We start from the raw sequence: 20,246 nt of genomic DNA on the forward strand, positions 1-20,246 counted from the left end.
CTGGACGCCCCATCATCTCGGGCATTGGCACTCTCACTGAAGGACTGTCTGGATATATGGACTCTCTACTCAGACCCTATGCCACCAGCGCTCCCAGCTATCTCCGTGACACCACTGATTTCCTGAGGAAACTACAATGCATTGGTCACCTCCCAGAAAACACCATCCTAGCCACCATGGATGTAGAGGCTCTCTACACAAACATCCCACACACAGATGGAATACAAGCTGTCAGGAACACTGTCCCTGATGATGCCACAGCACAACTGGCTGCTGAGCTCTGTGCCTTTATACTTACACACAACTATTTCAAATTTGATGACAAAATATATCTCCAGATCAGTGGCACTGCTATGGGCACACACATGGCCCCACAATATGCCAATATCTTTATGGCCGACCTGGAACAATGCTTCCTCAGCTCTCGTCCACTCACGCCCCTTCTCTACCTACGCTACATTGATGACATCTTCATCATCTGGACCCATGGGAAGGAGACTCTGGAAAAATTCCACCATGATTTCAACAGCTTCCACCCCACCATCAACCTCAGCCTGGACCAATCTACATGGGAGGTCCACTTTCTTGACACCACGGTGCAAATAAGTGATGGTCACATTAACACCACCCTATATCGAAAACCTACCGACCGCTATGCCTACCTTCATGCCTCCAGCTTCCATCCCGGGCACATCACACGATCCATTGTCTACAGCCAAGCACTGAGGTACAACCGCATCTGCTCTAACCCCTCAGACAGAGACCAACACCTACAAAATCTCCACCAAGCATTCTCAAAACTACAATACCCGTATGAGGAAATTAGGAAACAGATCAACAGAGCCAGACGTGTACCCAGAAGCCTCCTACTGCAAGACAAACCCAAGAAAGAAACCAACAGGACTCCACTGGCCATCACATACAGACCCCAGCTAAAACCCCTCCAACGCATCATCGAGGATCTACAACTCATCCTGGACAATGATCCCACACTTTCACAGGCCTTGGGTGGCAGACCAGTCCTTGCCCACAGACAACCTGCCAACCTGAAACATATTCTCACCAGTAACTGCACACCGCACCATAATAACTCTAGCTCAGGAACCAATCCATGCAACAAACCTCGATGCCAACTCTGCCCACATATCTACACCAGCGACACCATCACAGGACCTAACCAGATCAGCCACACCATCACTGATTCATTCACCTGCACATCCACCAATGTAATATACGCCATCATATGCCAGCAATGCCCCTCTGCTATGTACATCAGCCAAACTGGACAGTCTCTATGGAAAAGGATAAATGGACACAAATCAGACATTAGGAATGGCAATATACAAAAACCTGTAGGAGAGCACTTCAACCTCCCTGGCCACACTATAGCAGACCTTTAGGTGGCCATCCTGCAGCAAAAAAACTTCAGGACCAGACTTCAAAGAGAAACTGCTGAGCTTCAGTTCATCTGCAAATTTGACACCATCAGCTCAGGATTCAACAAAGACTGTGAATGGCTTGCCAACTACAGAACCAGTTTCTCCTCTCTTGGTTTTCACACCTCAACTGCTAGAACAGGGCCTCATCCTCCCTGATTGAACTGACCTTGTTATCTCTAGCTTGCTTGCTAGCATATATATACCTGCCCCTGGAAATTTCCACCACATGCATCTGAAGAAGTGGGTATTCACCCACGAAAGCTCATGCTCCAAAACGTCTGTTAGTCTATACGGTGCCACAGGATTCTTTGCTGCTTTTAAAAATCTCTTGTCTTTTCAGAAAAGCTGCCACTACAGACTGACATTCTGCAAATACTTGGGGTGCAGTAGAAAGGCTAATGGGGAGAATCCTGTACTGGAAATGGTCCTGCCCTATGGCAAAAAGAAAGATAATTCCTGCGTGATGGTCTTATCAAAGTGAGCGTCTTTGGTTTACTACTCTCAATTTCAATCTAGACAGGAGAAGGAAGGAGGGGATAATGGATCCTAGTGTTATCATTCTGAACCAAAACTTTCAGATATATCTGTTCAGTTCCTCAGATTCAGAATTGGACAAAGACCACCAACTTCCTTTGGAAATATCAGGAGCAGACACCTTGATATCTGAGATCTACAAGAACCTCCTCTATTACGCCTTCTCTTAGAGGAGAATTGATTTCCATTTTTAACACAGACTCATGAGAGGGGTCCCTGGATAGGAAGGGAGAGGGAGGGTTTTGAATTGGATGGTATAACCATATTTTATAGTGTCTAAAACCCATGTGTCCATAGTGATCTTTTGCCACTTGTAAAAACGGCATAAACTGACTCCAAATGTTAGGGAAACAGAATTCAAGGTTGAATTGTTGTTCTCAAACTTCATAGAATCATAGAAGTGTAGTACTTGAAGGAACCTCAGTAGATCTAGTCCAGTCCCCTGCACTCAAAGCAGGACTATGTAATAATTAGACTATTCCTGACAAGTGTTTGTCTATCTTGTTCTTAAAAACTTCCAATGACAGATATTTCACAATCTCACTAGGCAACTTATTCCAGTGGTTAACCCTGACAGTTAGGAATGTTTTCCTAATGTCCAACCTAAACCTCCTTTACTGCAATTTAAGCTCATTGTTTCTTGACCTATCCTCTGAGGTTAAGGAGGGCAATTGTTCACCCTACTCCTTGTAACAACCTTTTATGTACTTGAAAACTGTTATCTTGCTCCCACCCTCAGTCTTCTCTTTTCCTGACTAAATAAACCATTTTTTCAATCTTTCATGTGAGATAGTATCAAAAGCCTTACTAAAGTCAAGATATACCACATCTACTGCTTCCTCAGTGAGGTGTAACTGCATTTAAAGAAGTGGAAGATTAATACTTAGGTCTCATATTGGATTTCAAGGGATGCCTTTTATATTGTTAAGAAACATTGAAGTAGTGCTGGTATTGCTGTCTGCCTTTACTGAGGAAGACAATAAAGAGATACCTAAGGATGAAGAAAATAATTTTCTTCCTAAATAATCTAATGTTTTTCCTCTCTGTCACTAGGAGTAGAATATAAATATCCTGTTTTTGATCACTGCAGTCACTATCTGAGAATTAGGGGCAGGGTGCATGTGAAAACAAGAAAACCCATCATACAGGATCTGATAAAGTTTATCTGCTTTCTTACCAATTGGTTGGCAGAAAGATGGAATACTCCATATTGATTTTGCTGACTGCCAAAAACCCTCCAGAATGGGCAGAGCAACTTTGTTTCTAGAGGTATTTCCAAGGATGTAAAAAACAGGATGAGGAATCCCCTCCAGTGAAACAGAAGCCAATTTTAAAGTAGAAATCATTCTGCTGACTAACTTGTGGAATTGGATACCATCCTCAGAAGCTGAGGGAGCTGAGGCTACTCCTACATTTTCATCTGGAACGGAGCTGCCTATGAGTTCATGATGCTGATGCAAAATCTTGATTTGTGGAGGAGCAACACATTTCTTCCTCATCATATAAGATATCTTGGATAACCATAAGGGACCTTGGTACGGGATCCATTAGCATGGGATTTGAGTGTCCCAGATCAGAGTGTCTCAGACTGAGTGTCCTGGATCTGTCAAAATATTCCTGCCTCAGTGCAGATGCAATGTGCTAGCACTTGAAATAGGTTGAGATGGAAACTCTGGATTTGGGCAGAATGGCCAAGGGATCCAGAGATGCACTTCCCAGTCCTGCCAGCTTGTCCAGTTCAGTACAATATCACAGGTAGGAGAATGTGTGCATTTAATATGGTCCATCTCAGAAGATTGCCCCTTAGAAAGTTAAGGATATGGCTAAATGGTTGGATCCAACTCTTCCTCATAATGAGGATCCAAGCCCAGATCTGACAAGCAAATAATTGAGGATACTGCTGAGGTAGGGATCTGCAGCAGTGTCGGAGGTGACAGGGGTTTTGGAATTTTTAGGTAACATAACCAAGGAGAAACATGAAATCTGAGAACGGCTCACATCCATCCATGATTAGCAGCTGGAAGGAAATGATGCAGCAACCATGTCTGTGCCCTTTGTACAGCCCTTCTCTTGGGTTGGGCTCAAACACTACGTGAGGAGGGAGAGGAGGCATGTGAGCACTCTGACAGGCACTGCTAACAGAAGTCTGCACAATTCAAGGGCACCAGTTGGTACATATCCCAAAAGTGGGAATGTGCAGAGGACACTTGAAGAAGAATCTAGCTACAACTTCCAGCTGAACAGACTATCTTTCAAACACATAGGCACTCAGATACCATGGAGGTATTCAAATTGTATCATGGTGATAAGGCAGTATAAAGTATACTATTTAGGGAAAAAATAAAAGTTTAGGTAGATTTAAATAGGTATGCAAATACACACATAGAAGAACAAAACAGAGATGAGAACGTAAGTGGTCATCTTTGTGCTCTCTTTTCTATCTACACAGATAACATTAGTTTAGTTATTGAAGAACTACTATTTATGTGAAAGAATAAATGTACAACATGAATAAAATGTCATGTGTATAATAAGACACTGCCCACAAATGAGCTGCCCTCTAAAAGTGAGTCGTGTAAATAAAGGAAGGTATTTAAGCTGTGCAAAATATCTAAAACAAACGTCAAATTCTCTTTCAAATTTACCTACTGTTCAAGGTTTGCTGTATTCACAAACTGCACCCTCTGCCTCTGAAATATGGTAAATATGAGTTTGGGTTTTGGTGTGTATTTGTCTGCTCTATGTGCTTCATAATCCTATCCACTTTCTCCTCTCAGCAGCTGCTTGCTTTTAATGTAATTAAGACTGGACTTCCTTCTTACATTAGCTGTCTTAAGGGGGACCCTGTACTTGGACAGTCAGTATGGTCCTTCATGAGCTAAAATTATGCTAGTCTTGGTTTTGAGTATGGTCCCTAAATAGTATGGTGATGGGTTTATTAGAAGTTTTATACATCTATATCCTCATGCAGCTCATTCGTCCTAGGGTATGGGCTGTTTCCCTTATCTCAATACTCAGAGTTCCTTGTACGGACAGAGGACATGATGCCTCCCCAGATCCACCCCACTCTCTGCTCACCCTGCCAAAAATCTGTCAAGAAGGAATAGAGAAGAATCTTTGTTCTTCCTGCTTAGCAGCTGCACTGAGCTCAAAGAGACAGTCAGAACTCTTAGTTGGTAAGCTCTAGCAGAAGATTTGCCAAGGTTCCCTAGAATGTGGTAGCCTTGGGTTTCCCTAACTACCATGCTAAAGACTGAAGAACTTCTCTCAGCCCTAGCTCAGTAGAGCTAGATAGCAAGGATGTGTGAATTTGTTCCCACTTGTGCTATATGATTGAGTTGTTTAACTTACCCAGAATATTCTTTAGGATGGAAGGAAGTGGCAATCCATACTGAGTGGACTTCAGAAGACCCTATTGGTATACCAGCCACCCAGCAACACCAAGGACCAGAGGGAAGCACTGGAAGGAGTCAGATAGGCCCAGGATAAATAAGCATATGTGTATAGAGAGTAGAGTGTGTGGAAGCTCATGTTTCCTCCAACCAACAGTAAGGTTAAATGATGGACCAGACTTGTTATGGGAAAAAGGGCACCAGATGAGTAGTCCTTGTGATGGGAAGAAGGCGGAATGACTCAAGGGTAGAATAATGGGTACCATCTGTATTGTGTTCCCCATGGGGGCTTAATCCTCCAAGCCTTCAGGTACTGATTAACTCTCAACTATTTTGAAGTAAAATGCATGTTCATATTGTTCTAGTATCATTAATGAATACACTGCAATTAGATAGAACCATGATCTTATCTTATCCTTTGAATCTGCTCCTCCACTTCTGACATACTTCCATATGCCCAGACCCACATCTCTTCTTATCACATTGATACCCTCTCACATATGTTCTATAGATATCTTACATTTAAATGGCAAAAAATGAACTTCTAATCTTTTCTCCTAAACCCTCTCATCTCCTCAATTGCTCCATCATTACCGCCCCAACCAACCAAGCTTAAAGTATTGGAGGTTTTTTTCCTCCTCAGATACAGATTCTCTCCAAACTTGCTCACTTTCTGTGCATACTTCTTAAATATTTCCTCAAATACATCCCCATTGGCAAAACTCCTGTTTTCTTTGTTTTCTTTCACCCAAAGTACAGAAACCTCCATATTTCCAGCGTTTGTGATGCTCACAGGAACTCTTTTCAATATATACAACATTTGGCAACTAAATAACCTTCTCCTACCGCTCTGACCCTCTCCTCAAATCTCCTTTCTTGGTCTCAGTGTTCTCCTGCATTAAGTTAATACCTGCCCTTATTTGTAAGGCTTGCCATACCTCTGGTGCTGGCTATATCTCATTCCTCCCCACTTTGATCTCTGGGCTCTGTTCACTCTTTTGGTCTAGTTATTCCCTATTGCTTCTCCTCACAAGCTCACTGTCCCAATGTCCCCACATTGTCTTCTTACACCTGAGATGACATCATTCTTCTGGTACACCAAGCAGCCTCCTCCTTTAAATCCCTGTTCAACACCTATTTATTTTCAGATTGCTATCCAGCACTGGAAAACTCCTTTGTGCTCACTTTGCCATCCCTCTCCCTGACCTAGATCTTTATTTTAAAATATCAATGTGAAAAAGACACTCTATGACTCACATGATTAGTAACTTTGACCCTTTCCTTTTCTTTCCACCTTTTTTTGTTTGCTCTCATCACATTTTCGGTTGCTCTAATATAGCTATTAGGCTCTGCAGGGCAGGGACCATGTCATTTTAAAATCTGTGTCAAACAACATGGGACTATGGTGATATATCAGTATACCATTATCTGTTGGATGAAACTGATGCTTATGCCACATAGATCACCTAGGGTGAACAAGAGGACCACACATATTATTAGAGGGGTAGCCGTGTTAGTCTGGATCTGTAAAAGCAGCAAAGAATCCTGTGGCACCTTATAGACTAACAGACGTTTTGGAGCATGAGCTTTCGTGGGTGAATACATGCATCTGAGGAAGTGGGTATTCACCCACGAAAGCTAATGCTCCAAAACGTCTGTTAGTCTATAAGGTGCCACAGGATTCTTTGCTGCTTTTACACATATTATTGTGGCTAAAAACAGACAAAGTCACATGTTACTGACAACTGCCCTCTGACCAGACTTGATGGTTGTCTGAGGGATCCACACTTCGCTACTGTGCATTGGTTTGGCAAGGTCAGCATCGGATAAGAAGACCACATAGATACTGATACATCCTCACAACAGCAACAGCATTTTCATCTTATACACTACATAACTTCCTCATGCCAAACCAGCTCAAGAACTTTGTTAGTTAAGTTTATTTACACCACTGAATGATATACGTCAATCTCAACCCATATTATTTCAGACTTGGGCATCTGTTCATATTGTTGTGATAGGCATGGGAGTTTAGGCACAAAAGAGGTTAGAAACTCATCTTCACATTTAATATAAATCAAATTAAATCAAGTTACACCTAGACATATCACACAAATTATGGAATGGGCTAATTTCTGAAGTGGAAATATATTTGCTTGTATCAAGTGCCTGGATTTAAATAATCACAGAAGTATTTTATTTTGACTTTTCTACAACATAAAACATACCAATAAATAATAAACTTATTTTTCAGTTGTATTCTGAGGACTCAGTCCTTCTAAGGACAATCAGACATGTACAGAGCTGCTATACAGAGCTCCATGCACAATCAGGGCCTAAGACATTTGAATGCTTCCAGTATTACTGATTAGAGAATGAAGAGCATTTCCTAGCATGAAAAATAAACCATATATAATATTTGCTTATATTTATGTACTGCTAAGCATGTCCACAGTAACTTATTGTTACCTTTGTAGTTCACCTTGAAGCCAATTGAGCCCACACTTTCATCCGTTTGAAGGTGTAACCACATCTGACTGTTCATGCTCACAATTAAATCTGGTACAAAACTTCCTGTTAACCTAGAAGAAAAACAAACAAAAATAATATTTAATGAGAAAATCATCTGGATTTAAATATGAGTTTGTCACATATATAAAATAGAAGTAAGGAAGCCTTGATTACAGCACTCGGAGAACCACAATATTCAGGTACATAAAAATGATTATGAGAAAATTAATAGTTCTTAACTGTTTTTGGTTTGCAAGAGTAAAAAATAAAATCAGATTAATTTTGTTTCATCTGTGCCATTGACACTTAGATTCGATAGAGGAAAAAGATAGAATCTATTCATCTTTTAAGAAAAATCTTTTTTTTTTTAAATCACAGTATGTTACTGCTTTGTAATCATAAAATCATAAAAGTGAAAGGGTCCTCGAGAGGTCAAATAGTCCAGTCTCCCACACTCATGGCAGCTCTAAGTATTATCTAGACCATTCCTGACAAGTGATTGTCTAGCCTGCTCTTAAAAATTTCCAATGATGGTGTGACATTGACCTTCATATAGTTTATGGAAATATACTTATGAGTGTGAATATGATGTAACTGGAATATGCTTTATTCAAAAGGTCTCATAACAAAGGTTACAACCTACTGAATATATGCCTCCTATTTGCCTCTACTACCCAAGATCCACAAACCCGGAAATCCTGGACGCCCCATCATCTCGGGCATTGGCACTCTCACTGAAGGACTGTCTGGATATATGGACTCTCTACTCAGACCCTATGCCACCAGCACTCCCAGCTATCTCCGCGACACCACTGATTTCCTGAGGAAACTACAATGCATTGGTGACCTCCCAGAAAACACCATCCTAGCCACCATGGATGTAGAGGCTCTCTACACAAACATCCCACACACAGATGGAATACAAGCTGTCAGGAACACTGTCCCTGATGATGCCACAGCACAACTGGCTGCTGAGCTCTGTGCCTTTATACTTACACACAACTATTTCAAATTTGATGACAATATATATCTCCAGATCAGTGGCACTGCTATCGGCACCCGCATGGCCCCACAATATGCCAAAATCTTTATGGCCGACCTGGAACAACGCTTCCTCAGCTCTAGTCCACTCACATCCCTTCTCTATCTACGCTACATTGATGACATCTTCATCATCTGGACCCATGGGAAGGAGACTCTGGAAAAATTCCACCATGATTTCAACAGCTTCCACCCCACCATCAACCTCAGCCTGGACCAATCTACACGGGAGGTCCACTTTCTTGACACCACGGTGCAAATAAGTGATGGTCACATTAACACCACCCTATATCGAAAACCCACCGACCGCTATGCCTACCTTCATGCCTCCAGCTTCCATCCCGGGCACATCACACGATCCATTGTCTACAGCCAAGCACTGAGGTACAACCGCATCTGCTCTGACCCCTCAGACAGAGACCAACACCTACAAAATCTCCACCAAGCATTCTCAAAACTGCAATACCCGCACGAGGAAATAAGGAAACAGATCAACAGAGCCAGACGTGTACCCAGAAGCCTCCTACTGCAAGACAAACCCAAGAGAGAAACCAACAGGACTCCACTGGCCATCACATACAGCCCCCAGCTAAAACCCCTCCAACGCATCATCAAGGATCTACAACCCATCCTGGACAATGATCCAACACTTTCACAGGCCTTGGGTGGCAGGCCAATCCTTGCCCACAGACAACCTGCCAACCTGAAACATATTCTCACCAGTAACTGCACACCGCACCATAATAACTCTAGCTCAGGAACCAATCCATGCAACAAACCTCGATGCCAACTCTGCCCACATATCTACACCAGCGACACCATCACAGGACCTAACCAGATCAGCCACACCATCACTGGTTCATTCACCTGCACATCCACCAATGTAATATATGCCATCATATGTCAGCAATGCCCCTCTGCTATGTACATCGGCCAAACTGGACAGTCTCTACGGAAAAGGATAAATGGACACAAATCAGACATTTGGAATGGCAATATACAAAAACCTGTAGGAGAGCACTTCAACCTCCCTGGCCACACTATAGCAGACCTTAAGGTGGCCATCCTGCAGCAAAAAAACTTCAGGACCAGACTTCAAAGAGAAACTGCTGAGTTTCAGTTCATCTGCAAATTTGACACCATCAGCTCAGGATTGAACAAAGACTGTGAATGGCTTGCCAATTACAGAACCAGTTTCTCCTCTCTTGGTTTTCACACCTCAACTGCTAGAACAGGGCCTCATCCTCCCTGATTGAACTGACCTCGTTATCTCTAGCTTGCTTGCTAGCACACACATATATATACCTGCCCCTGGATATTTCCATTACATGCATCTGAGGAAGTGGGTATTCACCCACGAAAGCTCATGCTCCAAAACGTCTGTTAGTCTATAAGGTGCCATAGGATTCTTTGCTGCTATTTGTATGTTTGCATCATTGTGTATCCGAAGCTACAAATATGAAATATAACTTTGAGGATATATTGTAATTATGCAAAGTGTGGACCATTAATGGTGGTTTAGAATCTTGATGGCACCCATTGACTAGGACAATTGGTTGTAAATGGTTTATTTACCTGCAAACCTTCCTGTATGTGTGTGAGCCAACCCAGGAAGAATGGAGACTAGGGGTGTCATAAACAGATGGTTAAGGGTTAATGCCTCTTTTACATGTAAAGGGTTAAAAAGTTCACCTAGCCTAGCTAACATCTGACCAGAGGAACCAATGGGGGAACAAGATGTTTCAAAAGGAAGGAGGGAAGTTTTTCTTTTGTTTAGAGTTTTCAGTTTCAGCCGGAGTGAAAAAGATCAAGGAACCAGCCTCTTATCAGAGTAATAAGTTTTACAAAGGGATAAATAGGTTTATGATTATTATCTTTGTAACTTGTCTTGCTATCATTAAGGGAATTATCAAAAATTGGGTATTTGGGTATTTTTTCTTTGTGTAACTAAATTTGTGCCCAGGGGAACATCCTCTGTGTTTTGAATCTGTTGTCTGTGAGAGTAGCTGGTATGCTAATCTCTCCCAGAGGGTTTTCTTTCACCTCTCTTTTCTTTAATTAAAAGCCTTTTTTTCTTAATACCTGATTGATTTTTTCCTTGTTTTTTTTTTTTTTTTGATCCAAAGGGATTGGACACAGACTCACCAGGGATTGGTGGGGGGAAAGGAAAGGGGATGGTTAATTTCTCCTTGTTTTAAGATCCAAGGGGTTTGGATCTGTGTTCACCAGGGAATTGGTGAAGTCCCTCAAGGCAACCCAGGGAGGAGAAAGTTTTGGGGGGACAGGGAGTGCTCCAGATACTGAAATTTTAGATGGTGGCAGTGTTACCAGTTCTAAGCTTGTAATTAAACTTACAAGTGTCCGTGCAGGTCCCCACATCTGTACCCTAAAGTTCAGAGTGGGGAAGGAACCTTGACAAGGGGTCTTACAATGACATGTGACCATGTCACATGAGACTGGAATCCATCTTAATCCTTGTACTTTTCCATTGATGAGGTGGGGGTGGGGACAAGCAGACAAAAGATTCCCGTCTTGTGCCAGAGCTATAAAAGGGGGTTGAGTGGGTCAAATGGGGTGGCCAGTCATGAGAAAATCCCTGCTTACTACCTGAGATGTTTGCTGGATCTAACGAAGGCTGTACCATGGAAAATATTGGGTCTAGACTAGGAAGGAGTCTAGTCTGTGAAAGAAGCTTATCAGAACATCTTTGAGGGTAAGATATTACCTGTAATCAGTTTCTTAATGTATTAGGCTTAGATTGCTTGTTTTCTTTTATTTTGCTTTGTGATTTACTTTGTTCTGGCTGTTATTACTTAAACCCAGTTAATCCTACTTTTTATTCTTAATAAAATCACTTTTGTTTATTAATAAACCAAGAGTAAGTGATTAATACCTGGGGGAGCAAACAGCTGTACATATCTCTCTATTATTGATAGAGGGCAAACAATTTATGAATTTACCCTGTATCAGCTTTATACACAGTAAAATGGATTTATTTGGGGTTTAGATCCCATTGGGGGCTGGGTCTAACGTCGGTACTGGGCAAATTAGTCAAAACAATAGTTAAGAATAAAATTGTCAGACACATAGAAAAACAAACTGTTGAGCAATAGTCAATATGGTTTCTGTAAAGGGAAATCATGTCTTACTAATCTATTAGAGTTCTTTGAAGGGGTCAAGAAACATGTGACGAAGGGGATCCAGTGGACATAGTGTACTTAGATTTCCAGAAAGCCTTTGACAAGGTTCCTCACCAAAGGTTCTTACTTAAATTAAGTTGTCATGGGATAAAAGTGAAGGTCCTTTCATGGATTGAGAACTGGTTAAAAAACAGGGAACAAAGGGTAGGAATTAATGGTAAATTCATAGAATGGAGAGAGGTGACTAGTGGTGTTTCCCAAGGGTCCCTAGGACCAATCCTATTCAATTTATTCATAAATGATCTGGAGAAAGGGGTAAACAGTGAGGTGGTAAAATTTGCAGATGATATATATTAAACTTGCCAAGATAGTTAAGACCAAAGCAGACTGTGAAGAATTTAAGAAGATCTCACAAAACTAAGTGATTAGGCAACAAAATGGCAAATGAAATTTCATGTGAATAAATGTAAAGTAATGCACATTGGAAAAAATAACCCCAACTATACATATGATTGGGGATAATTTAGCTATAACGAGTCAGGAAAAAGATCCTGGAGTCATCGTGGATAGTACTCTGAAGATGTCCACGCAGTGTGCAGAGGTGGTCAAAAAAGCAAACAGGATGTTAGGAATCATTAAAAAGGGGATAGAGAATAAGACTGAGAATATATTATTGTCCTTATATAAATCCAAGCTACACCCACATCTCAAATACTAGGTACAGATGTCGTCTCCTCACCTCAAAAAGATATTCTAGCACTAGAAAAGGTTCAGAAAAGGGCAACTAAAATGATTAGGGGTTTGGAGAGGGTCCCATATGAAGAAAGATTAAAGAGGCTAGGACTCTTCAGCTTGGAAAAGAGGAGACTAAGGGGGGATATGACAGATGTATATAAAATCATGAGTGATGTGGAGAAAGTGGATAAGGAAAAGTTATTTACTTATTCCCATAACACAAGAACTAGGGGTCACCAAATGAAATTATTAGGCAGCAGGTTTAAAACAAATAAAAGGAAGTTCTTCACACAGCGCACAATCAACTTGTGGAACTCCTTACCTGAGGAGGTTGTGAAGGCTAGGATTATAACAGTGTTTAAAAGAAACTGGATAAATTCATGGTGGCTAAGTCCATAAATGGTTATTAGCCAGGATGGGTAAAGAATGGTGTCCCTAGCCTAGAGACATCAATTGATCATTGCCTGTTAGGTTCACTCCCTCTGGGGCACTTGGCATTGGCCACTGTCAGTAGACAGATAGTGGGCTAAAAGGACCTTTGGTCTGACCCCGTCTTTATGGATGTCTGGATGATGGAGACAGGTAACCTGCTGAGCAGTTTTTAGTTAAAGTCTGCAGCTTTGGGAGCATGGCCCAAACCCTGAGTCTGTATTGCAGCAGGCTAGCATGTCTGGCTCAACAAGACAGGGTTCTGGAGTCCCAAGCTGGCAGAGAAAATGGGCTTAGAGGTAATTTCAGCACATCAGGTGACAGTTCCAAGGTAATCTCTGTGACCAAACCCATCATAGATGGAGATTCCACAACTTCCTTGGGCAATTTCTACCAGTGCTTAACCATCCTGACAGTTAGGATTTTTTCCTAATGTCCAACCTAAACCTCCCTTGCTGCAATTTAAGCCCATTGCTTCTTGTCCTATCCTCAGAGGTTAAGAAAAACCTTTTACATACTTGAAAACTGTTATGTCCTCTCTCAGTCTTCTCTTTTCCAGATTAAGCAAACTCAATTTTTTCAATATTCCCTCATAGGTCATGATTTCTAGACCTTTAATCATTTTTGTTGCTCTTCTCTGGGCTTTCTCCAATTTGTTCACATCCTTCTTGAAATGTTGTGCCCAGAAATGGACACAATACTCCAGCTGAGTCCTAATCAGTGCAGAGTAGATTGGAAGAATTATTTCTCATGTCTTGCTTACAATCCAGAAGGATGTTTGCTTTTTTTGCAACGGCATTACACTGTTGACTCATATTTAGCTTGTGGTCCACTATGACCCTCAGTTCTCTTTCTGCAGTACTCCTTCCTAAAAAGTCATTTCCCATTTTGTATGTGTGCATCTGATTGTTCCTTTCTAAATGGAGTAGTTTGCATTTCTCCTTATTGAATGTCATCTTATTTACTGCAGACCATTTCTCCAGATCATTTTGAATTTTAATCTTATCCTCCAAAGCACTTGCAACCCCTTCCAGCTTGGTATCATCCGCAAAGATTATAACTGTACTCTCTATGCAATTATCTAAATCATTGCTTAATCATTGATATTGAACAGAACCGGACCCAGAACTGATCCTTGCGGGACCCAGGTTGTTCACAAACATGCTGGAAGGGCATAACCACTGATAACTATAATCTAGGAATGGTTTTCCCAACCAGTTTTGCACCCACCTTATAGTAGCGCAATCTAGGTTGTATTTCTCTAGTTTGTTTATGAGAAGGTCATGCGAGAAAGTATCAAAAGCCTTACTAAAGTCAAGATATACTACATCTACTTCTTTCCCCCCCAACTAGAAGGCTTGTTACCCTGTCAAAAAAAGTTATCAGGCTGGTTTGACATGACTTTTTTTTGACAAATCCTTTCTGACTGTTACCTATCACCCTATTATCTTTTAGTTATTTGCAAATTGATTGCTTAATTACTTGCTCCATTATCTTTCTGGGTACAGATGTTAAACTGTCTAGTCTGTAATTACCCCAGTTGTCCTTATTTCCCCTTTTTATAGATTGGCACTATATTTTCCCTTTTCCAGTCTTCTGGAATCTCTCCAGTCTTCCATGACTTTTCAAAGATAATTGCTAATGAGTCAGATATCTCCTCGAGTATTCTAGGAAGCATTTCATCAGGCCCTGGTGACTTGAAGACATCTAATTTGTCCAAGTAATTTTTAACTTGTTCTTTCCCTGTTTTAGCCTCTTCTGATCGTAACTGATTTTCACTGGCATTCACTCTGTTAGACATCCAATCACCACCACCTTCTTGGTGAAAACAAAAACAAAGATGTCATTAAGCACCTCTGCCATTTGCACATTTCTTTTATTTTCCCCTGGCCCCATTAAGTAATGAGCCTACCCTGTCCTTGGTCTTCCTCTTGCTTCCAATGTATTTGTAGAATGTTTTCTTGTTACCCTTTGTCATAAACAGACAGTTAAAGGTTAATTCCTCTTTTACCTGTAAAGGGTTATGAAGTTCACATAGCCTAGCTGACACCTTACCATAAGAATCAATGGGGGGACAAAATGTTTTCAAAGAGGGAGGAGGGAAATCAGTCTTTTATCTGTTCAGAAAAGTTTTTGTGCTGGAGTGAAGGACCCAGGAATCAGCCATCTAACATTTCTTAAAAGTAGTAAAATGTTTAGAGAAGGAATGTATTAGATTATGTTTATTTTTTTGTGTGACTCCATTTTGCATAGAGGGAGAATCGAATTGAGTTTCTTTGTGTAACTAAGGTTTTTGCCCAGAGGGACATTCTCTGTGTTTTGAATCTGTTGTCTGTGAGAGTAGCTTGCATGCTAATCTCACAGAGGTATTCCTTTCACCTCTTTTCTTTAATTAAAAGTCTTCTTTTAAGAACCTGATTGATTTTTCCTTGTTTTAAGATCCAAAGATTTTTTGGTTCTGGACTCACCAGGAACTGGTGGGAGGTGAATCAATCTCAGTCCTGCCACGAAAAGAGGGATAAAGACTGGGAAAATATTTAGGGGGAAGACAGACTTTCCAAATGACTCTCCCATAAATGTTTGTTTAAACTATTTGGTGGTAGCAGCTACTAGATCTAAGCTGATAAGTAAGCTTAGGGGTTATCTCATGCAGGTCCCCACATCTGCACCTTGAAGTTTAGAGTGGGGGTGACACCTGACGCCCTTTATGTCTGGCTAGTTTGATCTCGTTTTGTGCCTTGGCCTTTCTAATTTTGTCCCTACATACTTGTTGTCATGGTACAATTCCCCACTCTGAACCTTAGTGTCCAAAAGATGGGGTACCAGCATGAATTCCTCTAAGCTCAATTACCAGCTTAGTACCTGTAGCGCTGCCACCAACCAGGAATTCCAGTGCCTGGTACACTCTGGTCCCCCCAAAACCTTGCCCGGGGACCCCCAAGACCCAGTCCCTCTGAATCTTAACATAAGGAAAGTAAACCCTTTCCTTCACCATTGCCTCTCCCAGTCTTCCCCTCCCTGGGTTACCCTGGAAGATCTCTGTGATTCAAACTCCTTGAATCCTGAAACAGAGAGGAAAATTCACCTTCCCCCCTCCTTCTCTCTTCCCTTCCCAGATTCTCCCTGAGAGAGACAGTAATCCTGACACAGAGAGAAAATTAACCTTTCTCCCCACCAATTCCATGGTGGATCCAGACCCAGTCCCCTGGGGTCTCACCAGAATAAAAGAACAATTAAGTTCTTAAACAAGAAAAGCTTTTAATTAAAGAAAGAAAAAACAGTAAAAATTATCTTTGTAAATTTTAAAAAAATGGAATAGGTACAGGGTCTTTCAGCTATAGACACTGGGAACACCTTCCCAGCCTAAGTATACAAGTACAAATTAAAATCTTTTCAGCAAAATACCAATCTGAACTCCTTTCAGCCAAATACACATTTGAACTTTTTCCAACCAAATACACATTTGCAAATAAAGAAAACAACCATAAGCCTAACTCGCTTTATCTACCTAGTACTCACTAGTCTGAACTTATAAGAGCCTGTATCGGAGAGATTGGAGAGAAACCTGGTTGCACGTCTGGTCCCTCTGAGCCCCCAGAGTGAACAACAACCAAAACTAACAGCACAGCACAAAAACTTCCCTCCTTCAAGATTTGAAAGTATCCTGTCCTCTGATTGGTCCTGTGGTCAGGGGACAGCCAGGCTTACTGAACCTGTTAACCCTTTACAGTCAAAGAGATATAAAGTACTTCTGTGCTATTAACTTTTCTTATCTGTTTATGACACTTGTGTTATTTGTTTATATTCATCCTTTGTAATTTGTCCTAGTTTCCACTTTTTGTAAGACTCTTTTGATTTTTAGATAATTGAAAATCTCCTTGTTAAGCCAGTGTGGTCTTTTGCCATACTTCCTATCTTTCCTATGCAGTGGGATAGTTTGCTCTTGTGCCCTAAATAATGTCTCTTTGAAAACTGCCAAATGTCTATTGTTTTTCCCCTTTAAACTTGCTTTCCATGGGAACCTACTAACCAACTTCGAGTTTCCTAAAGCCTGCCTTCTTGAAATCCATTGTCTTTATTTTGCTGTTCTTCCTCCTACCACTCCTTAGAATCATGAACTATATCATTTCATAATAACTTTCACACAAGTTACCTTCCACTTTCAAAATCTCAACCAGTTCTTCCCTATTTGTCAAAATCAAATCTAGAACAGCCTCTCCCCTTATAGATTTCTCCAACTTCTGAACTAAAAAAATATGTTTCCAATACATTTTAAGAACTTATGGGATAATTTGTGCCCTGATCTGTTATTTTCCTAACAGATGTCTGAGTAGTTGAAGTCCCCCATCACCACCAAGTACTGTGCTTTGGATGATTTTGTTAGTTGTTTAAAAAAAATCCTCATCCACCTCTTATTCCTGGTTTGGTGGTCTGTAGTAGACCTTACCATAACATCACCGTTGTTTCTCTAGCCCTTTTATCCTTACCCAGAGACTTTCAAGAAGTCTATCTCCTATTTCCATCTCAATCTAAGTGTATACGTTTTTAATATATAAGGCAACACCTCCTCCCTTTTTTCCTGTCTATCCTTCCTGAGCAAGCTGTATCCTTCTACACCAATGTTCAAGTCATGCTTACTATCACACCAGGATAATAATCTTGTTCTCATCATAATCTATTATGGCAGTGATAAAATAGGAAAAGAAAAAAAATTACTGAAACATAGAAAAAAGATTAAGGGCCTAACTGCAGAACCTTACTCATGTTAGTGAGAAATTACTCCTGTAAGTGTTTCCCTATCCCTCGCTTTCAGTGCACTGCTTCAACCACTAGACCATACAATCCCTCCAGTGTAGGAACAAAACCTGAAGTAACTCTCTTTTAAAAAGGGAAACAGTTTATTTAGCTCATTTTAAGTTAAACTGTTTCATATCATTCTCAATAAGAGACAGTAAGAAAAATAAAATTATGTTTGAACTCACTAGAGTATATCAGAAAAAAAACATCCAATATTGATTTAAACATTGCCAGCAGTAGAGAACTGACCACAATCCCTATTCATTTGTTCCAGTGGTTAACTAGTCATTGGGTGAAAGAAAAAAAAAATAAAAATGAGTGATTCCATATCTCAATGGTTAGGTTATTCACCTGGGAGTGGGAGAATTTGTGTTCAAATCTCTACTCCAAAACAGGTAGAGGGGGATTTGCACCTGTGTCTCCCACATCCTGGATAAGAAGTCTGACCACTGAGCCAGAAGTTATAAGGGCACCACCAGCAGCAGAGTTTTGTGCAGGGCCTGATCTCTTAGGCAACCTCTGAGACTGCCTACCAGATTGAGCCCCACAGGCAAGGCTGTGAGGGGGATACCTTGTTTGATGATCCTGCATGGACTTACACGTGAGCTAGGCACTGAGGCATTAGGATAGGCAGGTATCAGAGGGGTAGCCGTGTTAGTCTGGATCTGTAAAAGCAGCAAAGAATCCTGTGGCACCTTATAGACTAACAGACGTTTTGGAGCATGAGCTTTCGTGGGTGAATACCCACTTCCTCAGATGCATGTAATGGAAATTTCCAGGGGCAGGTATATATGCTAGCAAGCAAGCTAGAGATAACGAGGTCAGTTCAATCAGGGAGGATGAGACCCTGTTCTAGCAGTTGAGGTGTGAAAACCAAGAGAGGAGAAACTGGTTCTGTAACTGGCAAGCCATTCACAGTCTTTGTTCAATCCTGAGCTGATGGTGTCAAATTTGCAGATGAACTGAAGCTCAGCAGTTTCTCTTTGAAGTCTGGTCCTGAAGTTTTTTTGCTGCAGGATGGCCACCTTAAGGTCTGCTATAGTGTGGCCAGGGAGGTTGAAGTGCTCTCCTACAGATTTTTGTATATTGCCATTCCAAATGTCTGATTTGCGTCCATTTATCCTTTTCCGTAGAGACTGTCCAGTTTGGCCGATGTACATAGCAGAGGGGCATTGCTGGCATATGATGGCGTATATTACATTGGTGGATGTGCAGGTGAATGAACCAGTGATGGTGTGGCTGATCTGGTTAGGTCCTGTGATGGTGTCGCTGGTGTAGATATGTGGGCAGAGTTGGCATCGAGGTTTGTTGCATGGATTGGTTCCTGAGCTAGAGTTATTATGGTGCAGTGTGCAGTTACTGGTGAGAATATGTTTCAGGTTGGCAGGTTGTCTGTGGGCAAGGATGGCCTGCCACCCAAGGCCTGTGAAAGTGTGGGATCATTGTCCAGGATGGGTTGTAGATCCTTGATGATGCGTTGGAGGGCTTTTAGCTGGGGGCTGTATGTGATGGCCAGTGGAGTCCTGTTGGTTTCTTTCTTGGCTTTGTCTTGCAGCAGGAGGCTTCTGGGTACACGTCTGGCTCTGTTGATCTGTTTCCTTATTTCCTCGTGCGGGTATTGTAGTTTTGAGAATGCTTGGTGGAGATTTTGTAGGTGTTGGTCTCTGTCTGAGGGGTTCGAGCAGATGCGGTTGTACCTCAGTGCTTGGCTGTAGACAATGGATTGTGTGATGTGCCCGGGATGGAAGCTGGAGGCATGAAGGTAGGCATAGCGGTTGGTAGGTTTTCGATATAGGGTGATGTTAATGTGACCATCACTTATTTGCACCGTGGCATCAAGAAAGTGGACCTCCCGTGTAGATTGGTCCAGGCTGAGGTTGATGGTGGGGTGGAAGCTGTTGAAATCGTGGTGGAATTTTTCCAGAGTCTCCTTCCCATGAGTCCAGATGATGAAGATGTCATCAATGTAGCGTAGGTAGAGAAGGGGCGTGAGTGGACTAGAGCTGAGGAAGCGTTGTTCCAGGTCGGCCATAAAGATATTGGCATATTGCGGGGCCATGCGGGTGCCCATAGCAGTGCCACTGATCTGGAGATATATATTGTCATCAAATTTGAAATAGTTGTGTGTAAGTATAAAGGCACAGAGCTCAGCAGCCAGTTGTGCTGTGGCATCATCAGGGATAGGCAGCTGTCCAGTGGCAGAGTTTTAGGTGTGTAGGGGACTTTAG

The 20,246-nt window shown here is 41.5% G+C and overlaps 2 protein-coding genes across 5 annotated transcripts in view; one reads left to right on the forward strand and one right to left on the reverse strand.

The window, feature by feature from the left end:
* CSMD3 (CUB and Sushi multiple domains 3) overlaps positions 1-20,246 on the reverse strand; it is a 1,198,342-nt gene that overhangs the window by 588,554 nt on the left and 589,542 nt on the right. For all 4 annotated transcript variants that reach the window (XM_050940462.1, XM_050940461.1, XM_050940464.1 and 1 more), the window contains one exon: positions 7,835-7,947. In XM_050940462.1, the coding sequence (XP_050796419.1) occupies positions 7,835-7,947 (113 nt within the window). The remainder of the gene's footprint in view (positions 1-7,834; positions 7,948-20,246) is intronic.
* On the forward strand, positions 385-10,310 carry LOC127045219 (uncharacterized). The gene is made up of 2 exons (XM_050941081.1): positions 385-575; positions 9,150-10,310. Exons 1-2 carry the CDS (start codon positions 393-395, stop codon positions 10,167-10,169), a joined length of 1,203 nt encoding a protein of 400 aa, XP_050797038.1. The 5' UTR covers positions 385-392; the 3' UTR covers positions 10,170-10,310.

Source organism: Gopherus flavomarginatus, chromosome 2 (assembly GCF_025201925.1).
Source record: "Gopherus flavomarginatus isolate rGopFla2 chromosome 2, rGopFla2.mat.asm, whole genome shotgun sequence".
NCBI lineage: Eukaryota > Metazoa > Chordata > Testudines > Testudinidae > Gopherus > Gopherus flavomarginatus.

What these genes read in the sequence shown, in the direction of transcription:
- LOC127045219 (XM_050941081.1), top strand. Translation starts at nt 393, where the DNA reads ATGGCCGACCTGGAACAATGCTTCCTCAGCTCTCGTCCACTCACGCCC. An exon ending in TGGACCAATCTACATGGGAG is followed by an intron (nt 576 to 9,149) that starts GTCCACTTTCTT and finishes TCTACACGGGAG; the next exon opens with GTCCACTTTCTTGACACCAC.